Here is a 19993-nt window from a genome sequence, read left to right as displayed (position 1 = left end):
TTTGTCTTTTGAGAAATATGTAAGTAGCTTCTGAAGGGCAGTACTGTATAAGAACATATGTGACATTTAGGCTGAAAATAAAAAATATAATCATGTAAAAACAATGAAATGGCATTGCATATAACATGGTCTCTTTATTTTCATAATTCACCCACAAGATGGCAGCATCGATCCTGGAGAGCCACAGCACTGCTTGAAGACCATGTTTTTTTAAACCCTTCTCAAATCTTTAGTCAAATGCTGAAAACATCTGTCCAAACAAAAATATTTTTCTTAGTGTAAAGAACATTAATGATCTAAAGAAGACCTTCCCACTATAAACAGTGTTGGGGAGTAACTAGTTAGCCTACATATGACGTATTATGTAATTTAATCACAAAATGAATGTAATTGTAATCAGTTATGGTTACTGAGAAAAAAACATGTCTGATTAAATGACAGTTACTTATGAAACTGCATTGACTGCTCTAAAATATGAGACACCAATGTTTCAGGAGGACACAGAATGGGAAACATTTGGGTTTATATGCTTTATTTTTTAAGATTAACTATTCTTTTTTTAAGGCATTGTTAGATGCCAGTGTTTCCTGTCTATGCAAAGATTTGATTTAAAAAAAAAAAAGTATCATAGCTATTAAAGTATTTCTTGTTGTGATTTTTAAAACTGTATTAAACTTCAGAACAATCTCAAACTAAAAAGAAGTACTTTGGTCTAGCCAGAAATTTAAACTCCCTTTGTGCAAATCAAACAGATACAAGAATTCCTTTGTACCTACTGCGATTATGCTTTTAAATGACTTATTTATGTTTTTATGTGTGATGTGTTGCTGCTGTATGTGCATATATACTGCCGTCTACATGAAGAATTGCCTTTTAAGGACAATAAAGATAAGTTAAGTTAAATTAACATTATTATAATCTCAACCAGGGGTGGCAAACTCCAGTCCTGGAAAGCCACAGCCCTGCAGAGTTCAGCTCCAACCCTAATAAAATCTCACCTGCCTGTAGCTTCCTAGTAACCCTTCAGACCTTGATTAGCTTGTTCAGGTGTGTTTGATTAGGGTTAAAGCAAAACTCTGCTGCTCTCCAGGACCGACGTTCACCACCCCTGATCTCAACTCAAGTGATGAAGGATTTTGAAATTCTGCCAGTAATCAATGTTGAGTACTACTCTACGGTTAACCCTGCCTGCTTTAAATGTTTGAATGTGACTTCCATGGATGTTAAAGGTTCTTCATGTAACCATCGATAACAATACAGAACCTGTGTTTTTATGGGAAGGTTCCTTGGAACTACGATGTTATTAAAGCACCTGTATCTTTTAAGAGTGTAGTGAGAGAGTGGACAGAGCTCCGTTATTACCTAAAAAAAATAAAAATAAAAACCCTGCAGAGTTCAGCGGTTGTGGCTAGAAGGCATACAGCTCAGACTGGAAACTAACAATGAAATGAATTGTTCAACCTATTGGATTGTGTTTTTTTTTAATGTATACACCTATGCCAACCCTAAAGTTAGCCCTTACTATAATACAAAAACAGTTTTAATGTTGTACAGTGTGACAAAAATAACATTAGACTGATGTGCGCATGTGCAGTAGCTAGAGCTGTATTCCTTGTAGTCTTAACCGAGTTTAGCTCCTACCCTGAACAAACACACCTGAACAAGCTAATTAATGTCCCCAGGATTACTATAAGGCTACAGACAGGTGAATTTTATCAGGGTTGGAGCTAAACTCTGCAGGGACACTGGCCCTCCAGGCCTGAGCTGCTTAAAAGCAGTTCATATGAAACTGCACCTTGATTTAGATCAGAGGTCTCAAACTCAATTTATGGAGGGCCGCAGCTCTGCAGAATTTAGCTCTAACCAACTCCGACTCACACCTGTTTGAAAGTTTCTAGTAATACTAAAGAACTTGATTACCTGGATCAGGTAGTTTGATTAGGGTTGGAGCTAAACTGTGCAGAGCTGTGGCCCTCCAGGAATTGCGTTTGAGACCAGTGATTTAGATTATCCATTTACAATGCTTAATAAAGATGAATCAGGACACATAACAACATTGATCAGTTTTATTTTTTCAATCCACTGAAGGACTAAAATAATGGCTACTAGTTCTGTAGTGAACACCGACAATTGTTTGTTGTTTTTGTCTTTATGCACCTTGAAATTTGAAAATATATGTAGCTGCTGCTGTTTGACCCCGAAATACAATCCAGTATTTCTATGTAGTTCTGATACATACTTGCTCTGTATACTAATCTGTATCTAAAAGCTTGTTTGTTTGTGTGTGTGTGTTTGTTTTGTGTTGAAAGTAGGCCTATGACTCATTAAGACAATTACTTGCCGCCACCTACTGGAGGTAAAAGTTAGTATACATGCTTTAATTTAATTTCTAATGTATTTGGAAATCAGCTCCCAGCTTCTGGAGAGTAAAGATGAAATTTGTTTTTCAGCTGAATTTGGCTGGTAACGGTCAATTGTTATTGCACTTGAATCTACTGGTTATATTTAACAAACTGATAAAAAATTATGCAATGTTAAAGGTTATTATATATAATTGTTATATAATTGTTTTGTGTATCTCTCTGCTGAGATCTTCCACTATATATTATTAGAATGTGTAGAATTAGAATGAGGCTGCACTATCACTCATTGTGAATTTCAGGATTCATAGTTCTGCATTTTCTGTGTATTTCCTTAGACGATTTGTTATATTTGGATCATGTTTAAAAAAGTTAAACAGCTGCTTTCTTTATGTCATTAAAATAACCGCACACCCTCAGGAAAAAAAAAAAAAAATGGAAAAAAATCTGTGTTGCAAAAGATTTAGCTACACTTAACCACACTTTTAAATATAGGCTACATGTGTCATTGTGTTCGGTTAAATGTTTATTATTATTATTATTATTTATAGAATCAAAATGATGACTCGTTATACTTAAAACTTAATACTTCCTATTTCTGCCACTAAAGTAGTAAATTATTCGACATTATAAACCAGTTTTGATGACTTGTATCTCAGGTAACACAAAATCCCGTCGTGTTTAACTTGACTGTCCTGAACAGACAGATGCGTGCCATATTATACATAATGTTCGAATCAGGTGAGCAATTACCGATGATAAATTTCAGTGAAATGATGGAGCAGCTTTAAGGTATTTATTTACATCGTTGTGCTTTGATTTACATCTGTGTACTATGATTCAGTATAAACATGTGCGTTCATTTGTTCTGCGAGAATCACACCGTTTCCTGTGTTTGCCTGACTCAGAGTTGACTCAGTAATAGTGAATCAGATTCGAAAAATGGCGGGGGATTGTTTCTGCGCTCCACTTCCTTCCTCTGCCTTCATTCAGAAAAATAAATGTTCGCGCTCCTCCGCTCGCCAGCCCACCGTGTTTGTGTACGAATGGTAATGTTCAAGTGTGTGACTCAAACTCCTGAGACGCGCGGGAGAAACCCACACAGAACCGGGGAGATGCGCTTCCGTCCTGCTAGCTGCTGCAGCCGCCGTCTGTCTGTGATTAGCACTGACTGCTAACATGAACAGGGAAAAGGCTTACACGTGATAAGAGAACATATCTGTGGTGTAAAAGTGTAAGAGCCGACTATGGAAAGGCGAGTAATTTTCTTATAGGAATTGTTCACCCAAATTACTGTTCTTTTGTTTACGCTCATGTACGATTTTCGTTTGCAGAATCTCAAGAGTGCGGTGTGTCAACACAAAGAAACGGTGACTGTGCCCGCCAAGCTCTGAAATGTTATAAAACGTCGTTAATTTGTGCAATAAATTTAAAGTCTTCTAAAAAACAAGATGGCAGTCAGTTTTCCCCCAAAATTGTTTGCAGAAAAAAACAATACAAGTTATGCATCTAACTAAATTCTTGCATGAAGGAGAGCAACAACAGATGCGTTTATCAGCTTTTGAAAAGAAAACACTGAAAAGTTTATTAGTGCCCAGTGTGCTAATGTGTTGATAAGAAATGTTATGTTTTGATTTTTCACAGGTCTTTTACCTGTTTTGAATTACACATTGCATTTTTGTTTTGTAGGTTTAAAATTATTAATACATTTTCTATTTTATTATTTATTTTTAGATGTTTATGTGTATTTATTTATTGTTTACAGTGAAGTAAAAATGTCTCCGGTGTTGTTCGCTGTGGACGTGAAAGAGCATGTCTCCAATCAGTCTGTATTTTGAAAAGTTATCTTTCAAAAAACAGCTAGATTTGGTAGATTCCTGATGGCACAAGTTGCCCTGGAAAACTGAAAGAAATGCATCTCAAACTACAGTCCAATAACATGGTGTGTGCCAACTACAGTATGTGATTTTTTTATATTTTATTGATAAATACACATTAAATGTATATAAATCTGTGCTAAGCCACAGCACCTTCATAAAGGATACATTATTACACATGCAGATTCATTATCATTCTACTGCATTGTTAAAACAAATTTAAGCATATTTAACACAATTATTTTTTTTTTTACCAACAGATATCTGATTTATTTCACAAACATATTTTCCTGTTTTCTATAAATAAAGACAAAACACCAAATATATACAGTATAGAAAATGTTTGTAATAACCTTTTATAAAGCATCAGAATGTGGGAGCTAGAAGCTTGTTGTTTTCCCAAATATTTTATCAGATCCCCACATTTTGTATTTATTTTTTAATTTCACTAATTTTATTTTATAAATTGTTTGAGTTTATTTTTATTAATTCTACCTATACCTTATTTAGTAAATGTCATGTAAGTAAAAAGTTAAGTCGCTTTAAGTTAAAATTATTTGTTGTTATTCTTCTTACGTAAGTGTTGCCATATGGTGATTTAAGGCGTAATGCAAGAGGGTGAATATTTGTGAATTGGCCGTGCGTCGTGTGAGTGTGGCGTGGGGGATGGAAGACACGGTAGGAAAAGCAGGAAGTGCATGGAGAAAATAAGCGAGTAGTTGGAGTGCCAGAAGAGCACATGCTGAGCAGAAAAAAAACATTACAGCTGTTCATTCATACTTCTTCCTCTGAGTATTGCTCGAGGAATATATGTGAACATGACAAATGCCTCAGACAGAACAGCCTCAGTGCCCATGAAAAACAACCTCAAACAAGTTTAATAGTTAGTTCGACAGGAAGCTGATGGCAAACAGCATAAATGTTTTCTCTGTTTGTCATCAAGACTTTCCCTCTTTAACTTACAAAATTCTTTCAGTTTCAAATTCCAGAACAACCCCTTTTTAATTGATACTCAGAAAAAATATATATAATTTGATTAGTGGATACTCACTGACTCACAATGACTCGTCTGTAAACAACAAGAATGGGGGAATTAGTCATGTTATTTGCATGCTATATAAGTGGCATGGTTTTGCATTTAAAAGATGTCTCAGTAGACCAAATGGCCCATTGTGAAAACACAGGTCAGTAAAATGCGCCAGAGGCTGTGCTAAATGGTGCTGTGCTTTTACTCGCATTTGCAACACAATATGCATATAGACCAAAGCAGGGTGCTGATAGCTGCAGCATCACACCTTGCTTTGTGTTGTTAATGTAAAGAAATTTTAGCCTACAGCCTTCAACAGGAAAAGACCAGCCTTTCACAAGTCACAGGGCTTCATCTCTTGAAAGCTTCTCTTTAAATGCATGCAGTGATGTTTGCTATCAGACCAGAGTGTATGAAAATGCTATTTCTATGTAGATTAGTAACTTATAAACATGATGCTGAGAACTGAATTTGCATCTTTCAGCAAAAGGTTATGATTTAGATGGGACCAACGTAACTTTAATTGGACAAATACCATAGTGTATGGTGAAATACTGTACTTCTTCACAAAGAAAAAAGTCTTTAGTCATTTAAGGGGCGAAGGAGATGCAAATCAACATAGTCGTTTGTGTCCCAGGGTATTCAGAGATGTTTCAAATGATCTGCTGTGTCAATGCTTTTATGCTCATGCCTATTTATCTGCTGCTCTGATATTAAATGTATATGTACTGCATGTATGTGAAAGTGGTTTTAAGTGCATCATGTGAGTAATGGTCTTGATGATGAATATGTTCTTTGGCTGGTTCTCACATCTGACCAGTGACATGGTTTCAATGACTTCCATTCGTTTGTGATTACCAAGAATTAAGGGTTAGTTCACCCAGTGGGTTTGTTCTAAACCATTAAATCTCATTGTTTTGTGGAACACCGGTACTTACATTTGTTTTCTCCATACAATAAAAGCCAGTTGGGTCTAATGTCTTCTGGAACTAGATGCTAGTTGCAAACTGCTTAGACTAGTATCATAGTCATCTATCTATCTATCTATCTATCTATCTATCTATCTATCTATCTTTCTATCTATCTATTTTCATACTTTTACCAGTAACATTAAAAAAGTTACATTGTTTTTTTTTTGTTTTGTTTTTTTTCAAAATAAATAGTAGCTTAAGCTTGATTACCACTTGGTTAACTACTAGTTGGTCAAACTAGTTCTTAAGACAATCTTCTTTAAAATTTTGTACATTAAGAAATGTTTGAAAGAACATGTGGGCAACTTAAAATATTACAGATTTTTACTTTAAATAATGATATTGCACTCACAAAGAGCAAATTCTAGTCAATGAAATACTGCAGAGAACTAAAGGATGATTCATTAAACCAATATAACTTGATGACTAATTTTTTGAGCTTGTTACATTGGCCACTGCCTTTGTGGCTTTGTGAAATTCAAATAGAGAATCTTGGTCTTAGACACATTTGTTTAAATAAAAAAAAAGTTATTTTGCAACAATAAAAACGCGTTAAATACTACAAGAAAGAAAAGCTGCACCGAGGCATACATAAATGGAAAATAATCCATCCAGATATCAAGGGAGACTTGGAAACACTTTTTTGTTGTATGCAAAACATTTTTTTTCTTTTCATTATTTAATAGTGTTCATAATTAATGTTTTCAAACTCTACACATAAAAATCGTAACTTAAATGTGTCATTTTTTGCGTGCGGTTCTAAAGCTGAGCTAAAATAAAGAGTGTAACAATACATTTAAAACCATTCTTTAAAAAAAGAAGAGGGGGTCGGTAACAACAAAAACCTGTAACAACATTACAACAACGGTTGGTTGTGTCTGGCGCCGACGCGATCATGATTGGCAGGCCACTACCACCGATGCAGCTTATTGGTTCGTGACAATTCAAACGTACGTCCTCCCCAACTGTCTCCGCCTCCTCCATCTATTTCCCGTGTGGAAGACCCCGTGAAATGCCCCTGAAACTCCCGAAGGCGATTGTTGTCTTTCATTCATTCGCAGCTCACAGACCGCGCTGGTTTCCACGCTTTGGACGTCGTCCCGACCGCTCCTTTTAAAAGGGTACGTTTTAAATCTCTCTTATTTATTTCGAAGTTAGCTTTAGTGATCGTGGTTCTCTGCAAAAACAAAAATCAGAAAACAGAAATAGGAGTAAGTTGTTCGGTTTAAGGCACATTTGAACAGGATTAACAAACACTAAACAGATTGGCGGGCTCCTGTGGCGCGTTTTTCGTTGTAACTTGTTACTTATGCAAAGTTATATTAAGTTTGTGCAGTCCACACCCTTCTCAAAGAAACTTTGTTTTGGTACACAGCAAATCTCGCAATTCTTTTAAAACACGATTTTTTTGGGGGGTTTCAAACAAAGAGCCAAAATTGATTATTTAAAATAGTTCCAACGGTATTTTGAACAAAGCCACGATCTTTCGCTTCGTTTTTGTTTGCTATTCAACGTTTTTTAATCGATTAAAGCTCTACGCGGTGTAAACAACTGAATGGTGTTTTCACGCTCTCGGGGATTTAAAAGGGCGCGAATCCCGCGCTGTGTGTTCGTGTTCCGGTTCGCACTGGAACTGCGGGGTATCCGTAGAAACCGCCGTTCGCCTTTTAGCTTTCTCTTTAAAAGCTCCGCCGCAGCACAGCGAACTTCCGACGAATTTCCCATCTACCATTTTAAGGTATCAAAATCCAATTGTTTAAACGGACACGCCGCGTTGTAAATATTTTTTGTTTGTAACCGACATTGTGTTGGGTTTGAATTCGCGCGAACTCAGGCCTAGCGCGTGTTGTAAACAAACGGGAAGCCGGTCGTTCCGCACGCTCTTTCATTACGCTCCCTGTAAAGTTAATTTCTACTTAATTTTCACCAGACGAGCGCCTAGTAATTTATTAAAAGTTTCTGTACTTTCAGCAGATATCTTGTTTGTTGATCGATTGTTTGTCGGCCGACTCTCTTTGCATGCAGTTTTCCAGTAAGGCAAAATGAGTGATTCTGGCAAGGACACAGTGGCTCCTAAAGAGAAAGACGGAGCAGAGAAGAGAGGACGTGGAAGACCACGAAAACACCCACAGGTATTGCAGTGCTTTATATGGGGCGTTGTGGGTTTTAAACGGGCTGGTGCATTTCATATTGTTGAGACCGAAACCCTGCCCTTAGTTTGTATTTTGGCCAAAATTACGCTTGCATGTGTTTTGTATTTTTTTTTGAGGTCTTGCACATGGGCTGAGGACATCCGAATCGTTTTTTATTTATTTATTTATTTTTTTGAGTGGGCTACTTAATCTTTTTAAGCCCTTAATTTATAGGCTATATTAAGCTCTTTGTTTTGGTGCATCTTCAACTCAATTGCACACGCTTAACATGTGCAATGGTCATCTGTAGTGGCAGAATGACCAAGGCCTGTAACATGATCTCTTTAAACCAGCAGTAACCCACTTACTGTTTCAGCTGCTCACTGATTGGCCGCTGGGAAATGCCAGCATCTGATTGGCTCAGCCCGCTGCCAATCATTGGGCTTCAAGAGTGCATTGGGTTTAAAGTTTCTATTACTCACCCATGTAATCAGAGCCTTTGAGTAGTAATCCATGGCCACCATCATACAAGATGGATTACTTATTGCACACCACTATCTTAGCTTCTTTAGCATATATTTAAAAATATAAATAAAATGTATAATTACAAGTATCCTCATTTAACAATATGCTACATAAAAGGCATTCAGCAGTTATTTGCAAGGTAGTTTTTCTTTCTGAGTGCACAACATCCATATGCAACATGCTTAAAAATAGTTTACTTTCAGTATATTTCAGGCCTTCTTCTGAATATGCAAAAGGCAGTAGCTCTAGCAGCTATTCAGTTTTTGCTTTTGCAGGAGGTAGTTTCAGAAATTGATAGGATCCAGCTGCTTTTTCAATGGGTATTAATAGTATTTATCTATTTATCTTTTTTGTATTTTATTTATTTATTTATTTATTTTTAAAATCTAAATCTCAATTTTTCCATCCTTCGTGTAGTTGTAAAACAATCAAATGACTAAGATTATAAATGTTAACGAGTGTGCTGTTCTTTCACACACTTCTCTTTAAATCAAATGATGTAGATGTTAGTCTACATTGACGTAAACATGGTTTCCTGTCCTTGAGGAGACGAGCAGACTTGATAAGCATTTGCAGTTGGCTCACACAGTTCACTTGCTATATATATATATATATATATATATATATATATATATATATAAGGAAATATTCTTTACCCTGACCCTGAGCAGCTTATTAAACTGGTACAACACTGATAGTTGGGCTATGGTGGTCTGCGGTGTATTTGATTCACTTTTGGCAACCAATGACTGCATGCCACCTGTTAGTCTTAAAGTAGCAACCAGCAGTGTTAACTATGAACAGCATATGCTTTACAAGTTATCCACCAGTATATGGAAACCCACAGTTGATTCATGTTTATGTACAGAGGTAATGTTTTTGGTGGTCTGTCCTTTTCAATCTCCAGCAGGAGGCAAGTGGATCTCCCACACCGAAGAGACCCAGAGGAAGACCAAAGGGCAGCAAGAACAAGCCAAGCTCCACAGCATCTAGGGGCAAAGTGAGTAGAAACATTTCAGTGGTTTCATGCACAACTACCTCCTCAACAATATTGCCATCAAAGACAAACCGACAAACCTGCGTCTTCCGGCCCTTTAAGTTTACACGCTAGCAAATAAAACGTCTTATTGGCTTGTATGGTTTCATAAAGAACTTTTAACATCCACATGATCCAAGGGTTTTTTTTTTTCGGTCATCACATAAAGCCAGAAAAAACTCCTGTACTTCTAAGAACGGTCTACTGAAAGCTTCTTTGGCGAACCCAAAAGGTTGGTTCTGTGGAATCACTGCAAAACCCCATTTTTGGCACCTTTTAATTATAAGAGTGTAATTCTGTCTAACTTGGTTTTTGCGTAAATCGATAATCAATTTCTTTGTTTTTGGTACTTTTTAATTGTGCGAACAGTCTTGTTTTTTCGTTTAGAGCCTGCAGATAAAACCAGTTGCTCAATTCCGGTTGAATCTCTTGACTTCCTGCTAGCTTCCTGTGGCGTAGCAAGCGCTGTGCGTTGCAGGTGCACGGGCAGCAGAGCAGCCTCTGCGACGATAACCCCACCCCCCCGCTTCTACCCTTCCTTCCCCTATCTATTGTCATGACGACAGCTGACCCACCAACCCTTCCCCCCGCGTGCACGCTGCCTCTTCCTTTTGTTTGTGTGCGAGTGTGCGCGTGTCGCCGTTTCTCTCGCCCGCTTGTACCAGCTGTCTCTCAGCTCCGGACCAGGTGGCTGGCGAACTGAAGTGCACTGCGTGCTGTTCATGTCCGTTTCCAATATAATAGCCAATGAACTCACTGCCCCGGGCCGCCTGCCAGCACGAGTCCAGCGGCGCCCTCTAGTGCTCGACTGCATGCGTAGCACCATGTTTATTCTCTCTTTCTCTTTCAGAAAACAGCAACTGCTTCGGCACCTGCAGGGACGAAACGCCGAGGACGGCCCAAGAAAGCAGTGAGTTTTCATTTGTTTTCCGTTTGGTGCATTTTGTGTTCCGTTATAGCAGAAACCACAAGGCTAAACGGGTGTTTGTGTGGTGGGAAGTTGCCATGGGCAACAACGAAAATATTTGGCTGCTTCTCACAGGGGATTTCTTGCAGCGCTTTCTCCCCCTTCGTTTCTCCTGTAGGTCTTGTTTATAAGAACAGATCAAATATCTTGAAACCTTTTATTTTGCTGTTAAGTCAGTTTGGCATGTAATCAGGCAGAACCCAGTGCCGCCCCCCGTTTCCTCGACAGCTCACACTGTAGTCATCAGCCCTGTGTCTTTGTACTGCATTCCTCGCTCATGAGGCACGGTTCTGGCGCTGGAGTTTAGTTTTCCTCATTCAAACATGTCCGCAGGAATCCAGCGAGTTGAGTCACAGAAACCTCTGGCTTTGAGTCACACTATTAGCTATCGTGGCCGTGCCGGGACGTTTCCTCCACTTAATCATTTGAACTTAGAAAACTCTGGTTTGATTTTAGTAGAGTGGATGAGACATGCAAAATGTTTAAAAACCCCTTTTTGACTGACTTTTAATGTCTTCGTAGTGGAGTGTTATTACACGTCCCCTTTAAGCATTTCTGCAGTGTTGAAGTTAGCAGCAGCCTCACTGTGACCAATAGAGGACTGTTTTAATTTAATGGTGTAAGATCTGAATCAGCATTTCAGTGACTGTCTGATAGTGTTCAGTTTAAAAAAAAAAAAAAAAAAAAATGAAAAGATTTTATTAATTTTGTGATTAGTTGTCACACATGAGCCCAAAACTTTTATAAATAATAATTATAAATATAAATTAATAATTAAAATAAATAAATAAATAAAAAATATATATTTATTTTATTATATTTGTAACCCTGGGCCACCATACCAGTCATAAGGGTGTTTTGTTGTGTGTGTGTTTTTTTTTTTTTTTTTTTTTTTTTTTTTTTTTAATTCATTTTAAATTTCATCATCTGAAATCTAAATAAGTAAGATTTCCATTTGTGTATGGTTTGTCAGTATTGGACAAAATGTGGCTGAGAAACTATTAAAAATAGTTAGGAAAATATTTGGAATCTGAGGGTGCAAAAAAAAACCTCAAAATATTGAGAGAATCGCCTTTAAAGTTGTCTAAATGAAGTTCTTAGCAATGCGTATCAGTCAATTAAGTTTTTATATTTTGGGTAGGAAATTTACAAAATATCTTTATGGAACATGCTCTTTGCTTAATATCCTAATGGTGTTTGGCATAAGAGACATTTTGAACCATACAGTGCATTTATGGCCATTGCTACAAATATACCCATGCTACTTATGACTGGTTTTGTGGTCCAGGGACACGTTTTTGGGTCAGTGGAACTCCCAGAACTAGCAAATGACATGATCTAGTACCTTGTGAAGACTAAATATGTCCCTTACAGCCTGTGTTAAATCTGATTAAAAGGCTGTTGTGTTTTGCATGCTGCAATGCAAATGTTACTCCCTCACCTGACTGTTTTGCCATCTGTCTTTTCAGGAGAAGGAGGAGCAGCCATCTAAGTCCTCTGAGGAAGAAGAGGAGGAGGAAGAGGAACAGTAACTAGCGACTCGTGCTACCTCACAATCCAACGTTATTTCTTCCTGTTGACCAGAGCTGGACTGACCCTCCCCCCTCCCCTCGTCCTCCCCCCGTCCCCCTCTTCCCCTTACACTAGTGCCACCCTCACCCTCCAATTCACCTTTATGCTCTAGCGCCCCCTAGTGTCAGGGAGGCTTGCACACTTCATGCGCCTTCTCTGTGTAACACCACTGGAAAAAGACTCAAAATACTGTATGTCCATTCATGGATGCATGCACACGTGTATGCGTGTATGTATATGTCTCGCACTCAATGGGTAATTGGTCGAAAGTGTCTGTCATTATACTGGACAAAGATATGCTCTGATGGCGGCTTGACACAAAGCGATTTGCAAAATACTGAAGTTTTTTTTTTTTTTTTTTTTTTTTTTTTTTTTCTCTTTGCGCAAACAACAGTTTCAGGCCTTGAGAAATTCAACTTTATTTTTACAAGTCGAAATCTAAAATATGGTAGGTTGTGTGAAAAAATTCATGTCGTTGTGTACTGGACAAAGGTGAATTGACCTACTCGTTTGTTTTTACTTGGGTTGTGTGTGCGTGTGTGGTAACTCGATGTCTCCAGTTATTCTTTTTAGCTACTCCGTGATTCAAGCTAGAAATAAAATGAGCGTATTTTTCGAGTGAGCATAATCTAGAGGACTTTTAACGTGTAATCAACATATCATTGAATGCTTTGTCGTGAAACCTTTTTGACTTTTCTTTTCCTCTTTTTAATGCCCTCCGCCGACTTGCCACCATCATGATTTCACCGATTCCACTGCGATAAGTTTACTGTCGCTACAGAACTACGTAGTCAGTTTCCGCCCGTTCTCAGTGTGGTTCAGCTTACTGGTTATGTGCTAAGGAGCAGTTTGCTTGTCTGGCTGTGTTCGAAATGATTGGTTTTAATTTCGGAAATGACTAAACGTACCACCAACTGGTCCTTGATCCGAAAAAGGCACCGCGACTGATTTGACACCTGCAGTGCTTTTCATTTTATCGGCCCCCAAATCTGTGAATTAAACTCCTTTTTCTTTTTAACCTAGAAAGTGCTAGATCATTCCATTTGCTCTCAGATTCCTTGTGAACCTCCCAGTCGTGTCACTTCTGTCCCATTACAGTCCACTCAGACAACTTTTGCTTGATGTGTTTGGGTTTTTGTTTTGTTCATGCTTTATTTTTATTTTTTTTTTTTTTTTTATTTTTTTTTTATTTTATTTTTTTATTTTGACGTGTTAAATTCCATGTCAGGGAACGCTGATCGGTCCAGTGACTGGGTCTCCTCTCAGAACTTAATGCTGCTACAAACATGGTTAATTAAACCCGGAATACTGCAACCAGGTCAGTTCTACTCTGGACTTGACCGTCACGTTCATACCTCACTTTACAACAGCCTATGACGGATTACTCTTCTCTTTCCTGACGATGTTCAACTGGTCTCAGTGCAGCCTTTGGCAGGTGTGTTTGTTTCTTTCCAAGTGCAGTGTCTGATCCATTTACAACTGTCTCCGGTGTGGGTTTTTGTTGCTCTTTTTTTGTTTTATTTTAGTTTTGATCTGATTTTGCTTACAGCAGTGTGCATCAATGAACAGAATTTTTTTTTTTTCCTTTTTTTTTTCCCTCTTCATATGTAAACATCTGGACACACCACAGGAATTACTGCATTGAGATGCAAAACATGTTCACAGACTGTGGTAGAGATATAGGTTTGTGTGTTTTTAGTTTTTTTTTTTTTTTTTTTTTTTTTTTTTTTTTTTTTTTTCTATTCATACTCGTTTGGTGCACTGAATTGACTTTTTGATTTGTTATATCATGGACAAAATGATTTAGTGTGGCACCTGAAGGTTAGGGCTCTTGGGTTTTTTTTTTTTTGTATTTTTTTTTTTTTTTTTTTTTTTTTTTTTTTTTTTTTTTTTTTTTTTTTCTCTCTTCTTTCTCTTTGTAATAAACTACATCCTGCTAGTTGCTTAGCTCTGAGCCCCCCGTTTAGTAGATCATGATGGTACTATGGCTGTTTGACGGTTTTTAACATGCCCCCTCAATACTGATGTCTTGTTTTTATGTGCCCGTGCACACAACTGGTTTGGGATCAGTCTTTTCAATGTATACACTCTGCATTTTCTATTGTGGACTGCAGGAATTTATATTCAAAATGGTAATAAAGTTAAGGATTCGTACATATCTTTGTGTGGCTGTTACTTTTAATTATTTAAAAGTATTACTCTGTCTGAACTAATAATTCACTATTGTAAGATCCTTTGTAACTACACTTAAAACTACTACTTAAAAATAAAGGTGTTTTGATGCCATAGAAGAACCTTTTTTGTTCCGCTTCACAGAAGGTGGTTTGTGGTGACAAGTTTCTTCAGATTATAAAAGGGTTAGAAAAAGATGGTTCTTTTACTGAATGGTTCTTTGTGGAACCAGAAATGGTTCTTCTGTGGCATCGCTGTGAAGAACCTTTTAAAAGCACCTTTATTTTTAAGAGAGAGAAATTGCACTTGATCTTAACCTTTCACTTCCTAATTGGCCATAATGACATTTTGTTCTTTACTTGGTTCCCTTTTTAGACCTGACCACAGACTGGTCCAAAGTCTCCATCTATATGGACTCTTCAGAGATTGACGCATTTCTGCTTACAACTTAATATTGCAAGTGTTTTCGTATTTAAGTGAAATGTTTTAACATCAGTTTGGTATAATTCTGTAACATGATAGATTTGCTTGTTGTAATATTATTATTTTTTTTTTTTTTGTCTTGTTTCCAGCCAAAATCCCTAAAACTTAAATCAAGAAGTATTTTATAGACAAGCAAAAAATGATTTTCTTGATTTCATAAAAGGTCAAAATTAAGTGCGTTTCTGCTTAGAACAAGCAAAATAATCTGCCAATGGGGTAAGCAAAATCTTAACTACTATTGTTTTGCAGATTATTTTGCTTGTTTCAAGCAAAAACTCAATTTTGACTTTTTTCTAAAAATAAGAATTTTTGTTTGTCTAGAAAATCTTTGATTTAAGAATGTTTAGAGATTTTGGCTAGAGACAAAAAAAAAAATCTAAGAAAAGCATTTGTGCAGTGTCAAAAATATTCAATATATTTAACAGTATACTGCTAGAATGGGCTGATTGTAAACCTGACATTTTCCTTGGTACATGATGCAGAGCAGATGGGTGGAGCTTGATGTCCAGCCTCCACTCTCTGGACATAATGGGTGGAGCTTGAGATGAACCACACCTTCCCCATAAGGTTAAACTAGGCAAAAATATGTACTCGTCTATAAATATGTAAGTAGGAATCAGATTAATATTAAACATGTTACTGGTTGTTTTGAAGATTAAGTTTTTTCTTCTTTCATGAACAAACGGTTTGATGCAGTTGCGATTGAAATTATTCAACCCCCTTTACCTGTAAGACATTTTGCTTCAGAGAACAAAATTTTATGAAAACAATTCAACAAAGGCTAATACACTGTTAGGAAAAGTTTATTAATACACATTTGAGGAATTCTGAGTTGATGAATAATGAAAAAAAAATAAAATAAATCTAATTGGCTCTAATCGTTCATGTTCAAAATGATTCAACCTGCAAAAGTCAAATTTGGTGCAGAATATTTTATTTTTTAAAACCACCAATAAACACTGCTTGGGAGTGCTTAGAAGATTCTGTCACCTCTCTACTGCAATCTTGGCCCCTTCCTTGCCAGATCACTGATTATCTATGGTTTTCACATTGCCAATGCTTTCTTCAAATTCAACCAAATATTTTCAATTACATCTGGAGACTGAGTTGGATCCTTGAACCAAGCATAAGTACATTTGGAAGTATACTTTGGGATGATTGCCCTGCAGGAAAGTCCATTGATCATCAGCTTCAGACAGGCATCAAAGTTCTTGCCAAAATGGCCTGATATTTCAAAGAATCCATGAAATCCTCATACAGTCATGATTTCCACTTCCTGCTGCAGTAAAACAACCCCATAATAGGACTGACCCACCTCCATGTTGGATGATGGAGATGGTGTTCTTCTGCTTATAAGCTTTGTCTTTTTCCCACCGCTGATCCATAGGTCTAAGGAGTTTTATCCAAATGAATTTTAGCAGGTTCAAGTCAGCCATTTGTCCAGATGCCTCAACATGAAGGCCATACTTGTCTTGTGTTGTTCTTATACACTGTATTGAAGTGGTTTTCCTTTTCCTCCTTTCGTCTGGTCATCTTGAAAGTCATTGGGTGTACCTTGTAGGTTTTTTAGTTGCTTTGATAAAACATTTTATGATACTGTGTTTTTTTTTTTGTTTGTTTAATACCCTCAAAGGTTTTCTGGTACAACACATTTTAAACTACGGAATAAGGCTGTGTCTCTAGGAACTGAATGTCTTGGAAATCTTCATGTAGCATTAGACTTTCTAATATAATTCTCTATAGCTTATGCGAGAGCTCAGCTGACTTTACCATATTTGCTACTCAACTTCAGCACATGCATGGGCTAAATGTATGTGTAACAGCCCAATTCTCTGTGTGTGTGTGTGTGTGTGTGTGTGTGTGTGTGTTTTAATAGGGATTCTAGGCTTAACTGTGTTTTAAGACAATTTTGTTCCCTACCATCAGTGTTGGGGTAATGCTTTACAAGTAATGCAAGCTATGTAATCAGATTACTTTTTTCGAATAACTAGTAAAGTAACACATTACTTTTTAATTCATCTGAGTTACTTTCTTCCTCATTTTTTGACTGACTAGTCTCCTGTCCCCATGTTAATCGGAAGTACAGAGGCGTTGTGTGCACCGTATATGGTTACTGTAGTTCTAGACTAAATGTGAACAAGCATTTACTCATCTCACTTTCAAAAAAATAAATTAAGAGTGAAATGCAAACCCCCAGAATATGACGCAAACCTGCAATTATTAAATGTCAAACAACACAAATATCCTTTATGTATTTAATCCCATCTTATTAACCAATGTCTTTGCTACTGACATTTGATGATTCAGTTCAACCATGCTAATAAGAAACATGACTTCACATAAACTAACATTTGTGCTTCATTGTTTTTTTTTTTTGTTTGTTTGTTTGTTTTTATTGCTGAAGAGTGTTGAACTTTCTTCTTCTGCATTCTACTGTACAGACGTGAATTTACTTTTCCTTCAGTCTGAGGCTTATTCATTTCACTTTGGTGTGAAAAAACTTTTACATTTGATAAAAACAGAACTTTTTTTATGAAAAACAAACAAGGAAGCCCTGTCCAGATTTAAAAAGTAACGCAAAAGTAATGCATTACTTTCCGTAAAAAGTAATGCATTACTTTTAAACGTAACTTTCCCCAACACTGCCTACCATAAAAATAAATGACTCAACAACAGCAGTGTTGAGTAGGGGTTGAATAATTGTGACATAGCTGCATTACTAAAAAAACTTGGAACTCAAAAACATTACATTATTGACATTATCACTTTTAATATGCCAATCAACTGTTGTATATACCATTTTTATAAAGTCCTGGATCTTCAGTGCGCTTAGTACTGCGCATGCGCACTGGCTGATCTCGCCTTTTTTAACGCTAATGGAGCACAAGGAACGATATTTATGAGGCAGTTTGTTGTCAGATTATATTGGTGATTTCAAATGTGAAATTTAACCGTAAGCCTGCTGAACAGTTTTGGAGAATTTGATGTTTCCCCATTCAAAGAGATATGAGCTGCACTTGGCGTTTCAAAGATGGCGGCTGAGTGAAATGACTTGCCTTAAAGGGACTTTTGTTGTACAATAACTGTACTGTTACAGCTACTTTTCATTTTGCAGCTATTAATTGCCATCACCCACTGATAATCACAGTTTTGTCACTGCTCATTTGCAAAAAGTTAAACCACTTCACTTCAAAGCCTGGCCAATGGATGGTGTCATTAAAATATCCTCAACTTTATTTGAAGTTAAATGAACGACAGGTCACATCAGTTCACACAACCCTTCAGGCTATAGTGAATTAAAGCTGATGATATCACACAGCAGCAGATTTAATAGAAATTCAACAAAAATACTCAAAATGAATGTATAATCAGCATGCAGCTTAAATTATTAAAACAGTCTAACCAGTCAGTTTTGGTCACCACTGACTTCCACTGTGTGAACAATGTGTTAAAAAGCTGGAAATATCAGGGAATTGTCTACAATCATGAAAATATTTTGATTGTTTAGCTGCCCGATATGAATGACTTGCAGTTCGCCAAGCTGGTCTGCTAAAATGTGGTAGACCTGGTTCTGCATTGTATTCTACAAACCAGGAATCATTTCACACCTATTCCCGCACCTATATTCATTCACTTTTCCTTAACATAAAGTCAACAAGATCAATCTGAGATGTTTCACAATATAAGAACAACTGATTCATGGAAGAACCACAAATGTTCTATGATTAACAAACAAACACCAGACTGCTATCTCCTCAATAACATCAGTTCATTACAGAGGGACCAGCCAGAATTCTTTCAGGAAAACATCACCTTGCTGAAAACCTCACATATGAAGATGGTATTAAATCAAAATGTTGTGGCTTTTGCTCCAAGTCTCTATACTAGTTTATTTACAAAAGTTATAAAATAAACATTCAGCAAATATATTTTGCCAAGTTAAACAGTGTGTGTACAGTATTGCACATTTGCCTTTCACAGTTTTTCTTTTCCAGCAAAACTGGCAAAAAAATATTGATGGCTCATCTTGCACTATATATACATTTTTGTCCAAATGCTCTCTAGAATGAGAACGTTTCCTACCATAATTTTATAAATGTTGCCTGCTTCGGACTAGCAAGAGCATGTAGTATTTTGCTAGTTGTAATACATGAATTCGCTGGGCTAACTAAGGGCTACTGGCCATTTAAAGTGATAGTGCACCCAAAAATTCAAATCTTTCACTCACTACAACCAAACCATTCTGGTTACCATTGAATGCCATTTTTCAAACTAAGTATCTTGTATGTTTCACACAAGTGGAAAGTCATACTGCTTTGGAACAGCATGAGTGTGAATGATTTTCATTTTTGGTGAACTCTCCTTTTAATTTTTAATTTTTGATTTCTAAAAGCAGAATGTATTTTCAGCTTTGCTGACCTAGGAAATCTAACTACTGTTGTGGGCTTCACTTTCACAAAAAGTAACAAGAAGTTCTGCCATGCCATAAAACAGTGAATAAATAATGCATGTTAGCACAAGCGGGTCTGTAATACCTGGAGAAAGCTTTGCATTTGCTTTACCATTCATCTCAATGACAGCCCTGCAGTCCCACAAATGATGATTGAGCGAATAATCTAAGCTGAATGCCATGTGACTAATGACATCCTGACACTGATTGGCTGACAGCAGCACCAGAACACACAGTTTTGAACACTTCACCAGCGACTATCCTGTAGCGTCAGCAGCAGACAGGACAAAATAGGGCAAAAAATTTAGTAGTCAGGGTAAATAGGGCAAAAACATAATAATTGTCCAAAGCAAACAAAGGTTTTTAATGTTAGATAAGGAATCATTTTTGGTACTGTGCATCCAGCTTTTCTTGCAGTGCA

General features: G+C 36.9%; 1 protein-coding gene and 1 long non-coding RNA gene across 3 annotated transcripts; both read left to right on the top strand.

Annotated features, from left to right (window-relative positions):
• The first annotated feature begins 3692 nt into the window (after nucleotides 1-3692).
• Nucleotides 3693-4839, top strand: LOC127154357 (uncharacterized). The gene is made up of 2 exons (XR_007825477.1): nucleotides 3693-3730; nucleotides 4126-4839. It is a non-coding gene; the product is annotated as an uncharacterized LOC127154357 (long non-coding RNA).
• Nucleotides 4840-7219: 2380 nt separating this feature from the next.
• Nucleotides 7220-14752, top strand: hmga1a (high mobility group AT-hook 1a). 2 transcript variants are annotated; one of them, XM_051097218.1, is made up of 5 exons: nucleotides 7220-7356; nucleotides 8261-8367; nucleotides 9800-9892; nucleotides 10779-10838; nucleotides 12365-14751. In XM_051097218.1, the coding sequence occupies exons 2-5, from the start codon at nucleotides 8278-8280 to the stop codon at nucleotides 12425-12427; spliced, it is 306 nt and encodes a 101-aa protein (XP_050953175.1). In that variant the 5' UTR covers nucleotides 7220-7356; nucleotides 8261-8277; the 3' UTR covers nucleotides 12428-14751. The 2 variants fall into 2 exon arrangements, with proteins under 2 accessions (XP_050953175.1, XP_050953176.1); XM_051097219.1 differs by lacking the exon at nucleotides 7220-7356 and adding an exon at nucleotides 7847-7973 and having other exon boundaries at nucleotides 12365-14752.
• The last annotated feature ends 5241 nt before the right edge of the window (nucleotides 14753-19993 follow it).

The sequence above is a fragment of the Labeo rohita genome, chromosome 23 (genome assembly GCF_022985175.1).
Source record: "Labeo rohita strain BAU-BD-2019 chromosome 23, IGBB_LRoh.1.0, whole genome shotgun sequence".
In the NCBI taxonomy this organism is placed as follows: Eukaryota; Metazoa; Chordata; class Actinopteri; order Cypriniformes; family Cyprinidae; genus Labeo; species Labeo rohita.
Note: the sequence above shows the minus strand (reverse complement) of the source record. Positions and strands in the feature narration are given on the sequence as shown.